General features: G+C 31.8%; 1 protein-coding gene across 1 annotated transcript; it reads right to left on the bottom strand.

Moving 5' to 3' along the window:
- Window positions 1–5,356: 5,356 nt before the first annotated feature.
- On the bottom strand, window positions 5,357–10,398 carry LOC132725270 (potassium voltage-gated channel subfamily A member 1-like). Its single transcript, XM_060710368.1, has one exon. It carries the CDS (start codon window positions 10,016–10,018, stop codon window positions 8,639–8,641), a length of 1,380 nt encoding a protein of 459 aa, XP_060566351.1. The 5' UTR covers window positions 10,019–10,398; the 3' UTR covers window positions 5,357–8,638.
- Between the last annotated feature and the right edge of the window lie 1,352 nt (window positions 10,399–11,750).

The raw sequence follows: 11,750 nt of genomic DNA, 5'->3' as shown, positions 1-11,750 counted from the left end.
AAAACGGCAAAATTGAAAATGTTGCAGGTTCCGTTTGATAAAGCCCTAAATTAACACTGTCCCGGTAATGGCCACGGTAACGCTACTGTGTCTTAAGCCTGTGAACCGGGGTGTTCCGTGGTGTTTTTCTGAGAAATCAAATTGCGTTTACACACCCCCGACAGAGCCAATGTGTATCCTGGTTCAGAACCCGATATAGCACCGGATATATACGATAAGCGCCGATGCTAAATCGGTGTATTCTCGCTTGATTCCGGTGGAGACCCGACTAGACACGGTTTCGTCACGGTCTATCCCGACCATCGCCGAATTTGCCAAGGTGACGCCCTGGTAATGCGCCGATGCTTCCGCGGTTCAAGTTAATGATAATAAAACTGCCTGACCACGTTGACATCAGTCATTTGGTAAAAAGACAGCAGAGATGCCATCCGAAGGAGAGGGGATGGAAGTTAGAAAAAAAACTGTGCCTACAGCACCTTCAGAGGTTGTGGTACCTGAAGCTGAAAATGCACCAGCTGAAGATTTTTTCCTACTCTCATTTAACAAAATGTCCATGCTCGTGTTCCTTCTCTAAACACAATGATCCAAAGTAACACTTCAAGTTTACATATTCCTGTTCTTTAAATTTCCTGTTATCGGCATGAGGTCGTTACACCACCGTCTATCACCGTGTTATAACCGTACTTGTTGGCAATATCCGGGACATTACCAGCTCCAACCGGAGCGTTGTTGCCAGTGACCTCAATGTACCCTGGCTCTACCGTAGCTCTGCCTGTTTTTACCGTGGCAACATCGTGTCATCACCGGGGCTTTGCCTTTTGGACATTGATTGACACGCATCCCGGTTTACTACGATTTGTCACGGTATGGATTCGGTATAGATACGGTGGTTTCCTGGCAATTTCCTGTTCCAAACCGATAGAACACGGTTTTGGGCTTCCTCCCGGTGAGTGCCGGTGAGCCCCGGTTGTATTAAACATTTAAATACAACCGTGACGATCTCTCAGTTTGTTCCGGTTCACCATGGTTTGTCCCTTTACTTTACGGAATTGCAACGGCCCAACGCCGGTTTACCACGGTTGATCCCGGTTGACTAAACCGTGGCAAACCGGGACACCAAACCGGGACACCAAACCGCCCGTGTATGACTGTATTACTATTAGTACTAGCAAGAAAAAAAAGTCTTCAAATCAATAAAATTTTTTAGACCGAATTCTGATCGCGACAATATCATAATACCTTTAAGATGTTGTCAATCGGGGTTATAAAAAAGGAGAGACAAAAGAAAAATACTTATCTATTGAGACTTGAATTTCATTTGTATCTTTCTAGAATACGCTTTCTAGCGTCAATATTACATTAAATAGCAGCTCAAAACCTCGATATTTAGGTTCATAAAAGAAAACAATTATAACAAAGATACTTTTTGTTAAATGGCAATTACAGTAAAAATAACTATGAGAGCGTTAAAAAGTAAAATACTACTACTTTTAATCATGATTTTAACATGAATTAATATCTTATTTATATCTTGCGACATTTAACGGTAGTGTTGCGACATTTAACGGTAGGGGAAATTCGTGCGACATTTAACGTAAACATTGCGACATCTAACGGCAAATGATTTTGCGACATTTAGCGGCAGTTGCGACATTTAGCGGCGTTGCGACATATAACGGCGCCACAAACATCGTAAACGGAGTAACATTTATATACTCTTATTAATACTTATTCGTCCACAGCCAAATACAATACTCGTATACGTACATGGAATGTCATATTTGGTCAGTTTAATTTAAGTTAGTTCTAAATTGGTTTCATTCTGTCACATGTGTCGAAATAACGAACCTCCTTTTAAATTTGGTTCCTAAGTTCGGCACTCACGCCTTGGCAGGAAATTTAACTTTAGACAAGCATAATTTGACAAAAATTAAGTAATACTTTTACTGTTACATAGGTGAACCTCTTACACCTTCCCCTAAGGAGCGACTATTTTATGTTCAAACTTTCGAGCCACACTTTGGTACTAACCAATGTCAGCAAAATCGGTGCCTATGTGGTCTGAATTTTCTTAATGACGCCATCAAATGAATGATGGACGTAAATATCGATCAAAATATCAGTAAAAGGCTTAATTTTGAGATTTCATGATGTTTGTAAAAAAAAGGTGTCGAATTAATGAACCATGTCAAATCATTTTAGAAGTAGAATTTCCTTTGAATTGACCGATTATTTGTTTTGTTCTTTTTACGTTTTACGAATAAAACATAGGCTTAAAAATGAAATAAAATACTGGCTGAGTTGTGGAGTAAAACACGATGTAACACATATTATGTAACGTAACAAACTTTACTTTCTCTCTTTGCATTAATAAGAATATTAAAGTGTCGATATATAAAAATCTTCTAATTAAATACATACAATTGTGCAAATATTCTATTTACAAAAAATCTCCCAGATAGCATACTTCTCTAAATTCTAAATAATAGAAATTTGTTATTTATTTAGAGTTCAGTTTTACTTTTTCAACCCTTTTTTTTAATCGTTTAAAATGATATTTTCTTAATGTATTTCAAAATTTAAAATGTTCATGACACAGAAACAGAATGGCTAATAGCCAAACATCAAAGTGCAAAACAATCTTTAGATCCTTAAAAGTTACTTTAATGTACAATTGAGCAAGTTTCAGGGTTAATAAGTAACATATCTTAATATACAATCTACATCTACAATTGTGCATAATTAAAAAAAATGATAAAATGATATTTTTAATTTGAGCAATATATAAAAACAACAGTTTTGAAAGAAACAAATGTCATGAAACAACAGATGTAATATAGGTATTTACTATTCCATCATTGTATAATTGATTAAGTAAAAAATTAATCAGAACACCTCGCCGATTATTCATTATCATCTTGGAGTAATTAACTTATTCAACAGTTAATAATTGTATATCACCAAAATGCAAATAACAACGTGACATTAAGTACTGTATATTTGACCTCTGTTATGTTTTACTTATAGGTAAATGTTCCTTATTTGTAGTGAAATTATCTTCCCCTTATATTTCTATTACATAAATGAACTCGATAATCATTGGAGAAGTTACAATATACGGGAAGTGAATGGGGTTATGGTACATTTCTGTGATTAACAAAGTAAAACATGTATATAATTCATTAATTTTGTTGTTAATTTATAATTAATCATTGCTAGGTTCACAAATTTTTTTAGGATTAACAACATATATAAAATGAAAACAATCGTCAATTAATCAAATTTTGCTATATATGAAGATAACATAAAATAATGTATTAAAGACATTTTAGACAATGCAACAGGAGGTATGCATAATGAACAGATGAATGAATAAATTATGAATTATTATAATAAAAGGAAATTTATATAGTTACAATATACATTTAAAAATTAATCTTTTCAGATAAGATGTGTAAATTTAATTTACGTCAAAAAACAAAAAGAAAAGACTTAACAATTTGTGTATATAAATAGGTTTGCATAATATAGTTATTGTGAATACAATTCTAGCATGCCTTTCAAATATTTTGTAAAACCGTATTAAACGTGATCAGCTGCATAGTTATTTATCTTAAAGGACGAGAAAATACGAGAAAACACTATAAATGTAGTTAAATTCTTAAGGGAGTATGTAACAGACCAACGACATTAATTAAATTTGTTGTCCGCAGGCCGGTGCTTTATAACAAAATTTGTAATACGCTTCCCTTAAGTTTGAATATACATCTAAGCGTAAAGACATTGAATGAAATATTAATAAAAAACAATAAATCGTTTTTAATTTGTTTTTTTATACTAAGATGCTTCATGTAACGGATCAATATAGTAGTTTGCACGAGCATAAATCTTTAAGCAGGTCAATGTACACGATTTGATTGTGCTATAACTGCATTTCTAATACAAGTATTGCTGAAATGTCTAGAATATAATGTCAATAACATCTTTTTCTGTGTTTCAATACAAACTTTGAAAAAGATTGCATAAAGATAGAAATCGATGGTTCGTTAAGCTGTAAATCATCTTTACAAATCTCTCCACGAATATCATAGTCTACAATAGTCGCTTGTATTTGGAGCACATGACAATCAAAACGACTTTAAATAATTGAGCTATTAATTTATTTAACACTTTGCAAAATCGAATAATTCATTAATAAATGATTCCTTTAAATTCATATCCTATTGGCGAAGGTAAAACTTTAACATGAAAATTAGTTTTAAAACTTCAGTGTTAAACAATATAAGTTTTTTGCAAATATTGTTATGACATTTTTGTACATTGCACAAAAATATATTAATAAATGAAATTTTAAATGTTACCTCCAATAGTGGTTTATGTATTATGAGAGAAAGTATTTGAGTAACCAATTCTCAGATTGATTTCTCAATTACGTGTATTAAGAACTAACTAAATTTCGCCAAAAATGAATATATTGTTGGTAATTTAATGACGAAACAACCGTTTCTATGGAATCGTTTAATGGTCTCATTTTTTCCTGTTATTTCATCTGAGTTAATCATAGAAAAATATTAGCTCTATCGTGGAGGGTTTTTTTTACTGTTAATCATTTTCTTAGGAGAAACTTGTCGGGAAATAGTGCGTTAATTTCGACAATTTTTGTTCCAGGACGGCTCAGAGACTGAATAAGTATTGATTACAACGGTAATAATTCTAGGAGAATTCTCCTTCGGGACATTTCTATAATTAACCAGCGACTACAGTAACCCTCTCTCTAGTACGTAAAACGCATGCAATAGAACTAGCTATATGCTTTTCATAATCAATAATGAAATAAAATCTACAAGAACAGTTTGTTTGTGAAGAAATAAAAAGTAAAAAATTACTTATTTACTTATCACAAATATTTTTCACATTTGTTTTGTAATTCCGTTCGTTGTTTAAAATAATCATCATCGTTATCATCATTTCTTTTGTGCTTTTTAAATTTTTTTTGTTTAGTTCTGTTTATTATGCAAGTAATCCTTACAGGAAAAATATTGAGCCAATAGTATCAATACCATGACACAAACGTTATATGCAATCATTATAACGAATCGCTTTGCTTTTGTTCTAAAACTATGTTATATGCGTGATTCACTTAAGTAATATGAATTAGAGTATACATATCGTACGAATAACAACCTTAAACAAATCAGTATACATCAACACTTGTTATACCTCCATATTTTCTTATGCATATTTTAATTTTAATTCAACTGAATATATATGCATCTGAATTGTAATGTGTAACAGATTACACGGAGTGTTATTACTCTTTCAATAAAATATTCTGCAATTATAATTTTCTTTGCCGAAAGACAATTTGTTTTTTAGTAAACGAAATGTACATAGACAATTCAGATGTTTTCACAGGAAACATCAATAGAAAAAATTGTGTTAACATTCAAATAAATCTGATAGACTTTCCCGCACTATAATTTGTTAAAGTCAATTTTCATTGAAAATATCCCGATAGTCTTTATTGTTCTCTATTATTTTGATTATATAAATTCCCCACGGAACTATAACTGTTATCGAACCGAAGCGTGCTTTGTACAAGAGAATAAGCCTGTTTTTGAGATACATACTTCTATCAAGGGATCGTATATTATTGAGAGTATCGAACGGTAACTCATGGTTTTAGTAGAAACAACGGTACGCTTCAGTTGAATAGATTATTGAAATTACTAATTGATGACTGGTTCCGAGTAGGCAGAATTGGAACACGTTACTTCAACAAAAATCTATACAAGTGATATAGAACGCGACACTGACGTGTTATACCGTGTTGTAATTGATTTCAATTACCGCTGCTATATGTACATCATCCTGAGAAAGCCACTTCAGCAAAATCCAATTCTTCAAGAAAACTTACGTCTTATTAGAATACTCGCTATAACCTAGAAGTAACTGCGAAATCCTAACCTAATTCTAGTCTCTTTTTCAAAACTCGCAAAAGGAATTGAATCTTGTAAAATTGTCTGAGTCACGTATTTTGAATTGTTTTCAAATATGTTTTCACCATGTTTACCTCTCTTTGTCGGAGTAATATGTCTAGAAAATCAATACATGCTTAGAATGTAATCAAAAATTGAATAAAACAATACGTTTATATAGAGAACACACGAGGTTAAATATACCTATCACTACTATACGTTGATTATGAAGAAGTAAAAATAATACAAATACATTTTGCTAAATATATGAGAAATTGTATATGTGACGTATGTACATTTTTGTCTCTCCTTGCCTAACATATGGTGCATAATTCAATACTGGTGAGCCATCTGACGCAGACATTTCATTCAATAAAGGACAAATCTAATAATAGTATATATAAGAACCTGTCAATGATCTAGAGATATAGGATACACTTAGATTAGCAGAAAAAAGAACAAATGACTAATGTGTAAAAATGCATATCTTTTAAAAACCTCTTATGCATTTAAACATTATTTTCTAATAATTCTATTATGACGAAACTATCAAACAATGACTAAGCAAAGTGTATTATAACATTTTATCTTATTTATTATAGAATTTAATTAGCAATGCTTCTGTTACATATTGATTTGTGTTGCCCCTAAAGATCTAGTTAATAATTTATAACGTTCATTTTATTGATTTCGTTTATGTACATAAGTTTACATTACTTCTAGAAAAAAAGCAGGTAATGATGAAAATAACCGTTTTTATCGGCCACATAAATGGTCTTAAAGGTATATTTTTAATATTTATAATAATTTCATTTTTCAACATTAAGAAAATCTTATTAAGCAATACTCAAACGACATTACTTTTAACCCTACAGCCGACTGTAAGGCTTTACTTCAGACTGTTATTTTTCGAATATTGTTTTTTTTTTAATTCATATCTAGATATCTATGATAATTGTTGCCATGTATTTCATTTTTATACATAACTGTTTTGATGTAAGATATGTTAAATGATAAGATATATATTACAAACAAGTAATACAATTCTTTATACGAAGAAATTAAAAAAGAAATAGAATAAATACAGCATAAATTAGCCTTGCTATGGAAGTGTTTATTTCTGGAGAATATATTACGAGTAAATTATTTGTCAAGCATTGAACATCTACAAAATATAGTACATTGTAATGTGTTATTATCTTAAATCTAAATAATGTGGTCAATTAAAAATATGACTTTAGTGCCACGCAAATCAAGACTTGAATATATTATAAGCCAATCTTTTAATATCATACAAAAGTCTATGAATTAAAAACAAACTAATGATAATTAAAAGATACTCAAAAGATTATAAACGTTTTCATTCATTTCAGTTTAGAATAAGAACAGAAATTAGTTTTTGATCTTTATTTGATTTCTTACTTTCTTTTATTTACACACATACTGCTTTTATATTAACGTCTTTGTTTAAAATTCCCTTCACGAAAAATTCTCTGGAATTCATTTAATAATGATTTCAGAATATGTGCTTTAAATCAAACGTTTAGATGAATTACTTCAAGAAAGGTTTGATATTGAAAACCAAACATGTTAAATATAGTTTGGTTTAAACAGGCTAATTTTCCGTACCAAATAGCTCTTGCGGAATTACGTCAGTATGATTGACTTTAAAACGGCAGTGATAATGATAAGAAAATTGTTATATCGTACTGAGTAACTACTTAAAAGTATCAGAGTGGATTTATTGCAAAATTTGACATAAAGGAGGCGAACTCAGTTTGATTGAAATTGAAATATAGGCAAGGCATTCAACCTGTTGTCAAAATAATACCATCGAATTTCTATTGAAAAAGGTAAAATAACAATTTTGTAAGAGAAAAAATATTTACAGCATGAAGAATAATGAAATAAACGAAAGATATAAAAAAAATCATGTCTATAAAAATTACAATGTGTCTAAGAATTCATATACAAGTTATACAATAGTTATAACCTATTAATATTTATTATTTAAAAACTCGGTCAAATTTAAACTATATTTGTTTGTTTGTGAAAAATCAAAATGTGTTATAACATTATAAGGTATAATTATGCATATTATTCCAGGCTCTTTGGTTTGTATGTGTGTGTGTGCGCGCGTGCGTGCGTGCGTGTGTGTGTGTGTGTGTGTGATACATCTTCAAACCATTGTGTATAGATGTCATACTTGTCAGAACGATGTTCAGCTAATCTATTTGGAATGAAAATTTACATTCAAAGTTAACATGCAAAATCTCTTCTTGTTACTAAAAATATATTATTAGGAAATGTTGTTATGTTGTACAAATTGTTCCGTTGATTTTATATTTTAACATAAATGGAATTCATACATATTCCTAAATAACGGTTACTCATCCTTTGTATGGTGATATCGTTTTCGTTTTAGTGTGTTTGCTTTTGCATGTAGACAATTTGAATATCTTTAAGGATATTGTTTACTGAAATATTTAATATCAGTACGAATGACATTTAATGATATTACCTGTTATTAGCTTGTTCAATTTACTTAAAATTAGCCAATTGAGTTCATATCCAATGCGAACATAATGTATATCCATTGCTTGTTCTAATTCTCATTTATAGATTTCTGAATATGTGCTGAAATAACATTAAAACATGACTCAGGTTCGTCCCCTTCCAGTTTTGTGAGCATAAAACTTGTTAAAATTTTCTGTAATAATTGGGACAGGTATAGCTAGAGTTAAAACCCCTGAAAGGGCACACATTGATCCAATAATTTTCCCCCAAAATCCGATAGGGACCTGATCCCCGTAACCGACAGTGCACATTGTGATTAGTGCCCACCAAAACCCGTCTGGAATACTACTAATTTGTGAGCCATCAATTTCGTGTTCAGCATAATATATTGCACTAGAAAACAAAAGAATACAAACGCTCATTGCAACAAGAAACAGTAGAAGTCCTTCAAGTGACGCTTTGAAAGTAAGGATCAAGACCTGAAGTCCTGCGGAATGCTTTGTTAATTTGAATATCCGAACTAATCGAACAACACGTAAGAATGCTAGGGAAGTGCTGGATTTTGAGGATTCGCAGCTCTGACTTGTAAGGCTGTTCGATAGAGTAATGTAATAAGGTATAACGGCCGTCACATCGACAAGATTCTTGAAGTCTTTGAAGTAGAGCAATTTGTTTGGACACGAAAAGAAGCGCACAAACACTTCAATCGTGAAAAAAGCTGTGCAGATGGTTTCAAGTATAAAAAACGGGTTAACAAAATCCACGGGATCATCTTTTTCACACTCTTTTTTTAAACCTGGAATAGTTTCAATGCAGAATAAAACTATTGACAACACAGTTATTATCACGGAAACGATTGCAATTGCATAGGCGACGCACGAGGTTTCTGGGTATTCCACCAACATCCAAATTTTTCGTTGTATGGCATTCTCAGGAAGGATCTTTTCTTCTTCGATATATCCTTCTTCCTTTTTATAATGGTCCACAATGTCTTTTTCTATTTCATAGAAATCTAATTCCGACAGAAAAATATCATCTGGAACTGGCTCTGGTCTGTGGAGGTAGCCACCATATTTATAATAATTGAAAACTGCTTCAAATGTTGGTCTATGTCTGTCGAAAAAATATTCGTCTCTTTGTCTATCGTAAAATTGAAGACGTTTTTCCGGATTACCGAGTAAAGTGTCAGGATGTTTATTTAAAATTGATGCCCAAATTTCATAATATTGTCCACTGACGTTAATTGTGATCCTTTCGCATGTCTGTAAATGACAACGATGCGCGATTGGTATGCTGCAACCGCTGCATGGTGACAATGGATCGCTTAGATGCGATGGCGATGATTTACTCGTGTCTAGTGCTGTTTTACTTCCGTCTGAGCCGTGTGAACCCATTCGACTGCCGTGTTTGGCATGTGGTTGAAAAACCCATAGCTGGTCCCCGTCGTCACTGTTCATGCGGTCCGGACGCTCGTACGACTTCCGGAACCGCCTCTGATTCATTATAGACACTACGGCAGCCATAGTTGCGAGCCATCAACTCTCCGAAGATTTTAATTCCTCACAGCCAAAATATAATCAATTTACAATTATACTCCTTGCACCTTTTGAAGAATTACTTGTCGGAGTTCCTGTCTTGTAGACTTGGCGAATCATCACGAGTCGGAATCGATTTGTTTAACGTTATAGCAATTATTCCTGATAAATATAACAATTAATGCTATCGACTCCGGTATTCAATATGACACTATGATAAAAATATTCCTCAAAAAATGGGGTGTTTCCATAGAAAACTGCATCAAGTCGATTAAGTAAACACAGGTACGATCATTGTTCAAATAATAACTGAATGGGAATGTTCTGAATTAATACGGTTCACACAATATGAGTACGAGTGACTCGGATAATCGCTATTGGAGAAAACACAGGCTGTTCCAATGATAGATCAATATCATCTATATTTGTAACCTTCTCCGTTTTTCATGCGATATTAACACGTAAAAGAAGATAAAGAAATAATCAAAATATCATATGCTATTCAGGGCTAAATTATAGAATTATTTGAAGAGAAAAAAATAAAGAAGAGCTCTATTGACATGAAGTATACTGAGTTATTATTGCTGCTTCACATTTTTGCTAGTCAGAATAATTCAATTTAATTACTTTTCAGATTAACGAAACGCAGTTCATTAAACTAATAATATGTGGTCTCTATCAATACATACGCCATTATTCTTTCAATCTAATTTTCATTTTGTAGTTAAGGGGAGTTAATATGCAGTAATGGTTTGTATTAATATGAGCTTGTTTAAAGATATAATGATCGGGATCCAATCATTAACAAGTATATAGATTATAATTTATATCTTTTAATTTGTTTAAGACTGTTTTAGATTTATCACTCCAGAAGTATGAGTTTACCTACGGAAGCGTCCTGGTGCCAGTTTATAATGTTCTGAAGAGAGTAAATCGTCCAAAGGAGATAAAAAAAAGACTAATCAGAATACGTAAGACTTAATAACTCCTACCTAGGAGATTAAATAGCCTAATTAGTACTTTGTGACTCATAGGTCGGAGATAAAAAATTTTTTTTTTTTAGAGTTTATAAGAAGATAACAAGAGCTGTCAGAGGACAGGAACGATCGACAATTCGAAAGAGTTGCCACAAGGGTGTTTCATTGAGCATAATAATGCTTACCTATATGAAAACATAAAATTGTCCGACAGGTACAATGGCTTGTTATTAAAATGTTTTATCAAATAAATCACTGCTTGATTATTATAAATGCATAAATTTGTCACACAAAAGCACAAACTCTTCTGTAGTTATGAAGATACCAGCTTACACACAAAAACTGAATTCAAGTGACATTATGCCCATCCAAGGGTATATAGTGAGTGAATGGGTGAAGATCAAAATATGTTTTCATTTTGCCATAATCCTTTTTAATTTAATAATTAACTTCACATAAACAACAGATAACACACAGATCCAAATGAAATTTCTGTAAATATCCGTTAGAATTTACGTATAACGCTTAGTTTATAAAATTTAAATTTTAGGTAGATTTATAATTTTATTCTAAACATTTTCCAATATCAACTGTTTGTCAAACACCATTTTGACAGTCAATCTTTAGAACTATAAAGTAAATTCAGCTCAACTTGACTATGAAAATATGAGCATAATGTCACTTTAAGAACTTCTAAGTTGTGAAAGTGGCTTAATTATGCAAAAAAGAAAATCAAATTTAAT

This window comes from Ruditapes philippinarum, unplaced genomic scaffold, assembly GCF_026571515.1.
Source record: "Ruditapes philippinarum isolate M1 unplaced genomic scaffold, ASM2657151v2 ctg4151_1_1_1_1, whole genome shotgun sequence".
Taxonomy (NCBI): domain Eukaryota; kingdom Metazoa; phylum Mollusca; class Bivalvia; order Venerida; family Veneridae; genus Ruditapes; species Ruditapes philippinarum.
This window is presented reverse-complemented; position numbering and strand designations above follow the sequence as displayed.

Excerpts from the sequence above, each read along its gene's own strand:
- LOC132725270 (XM_060710368.1), bottom strand. The coding sequence starts at position 10,018 with ATGGCTGCCGTAGTGTCTATAATGAATCAGAGGCGGTTCCGGAAGTCG.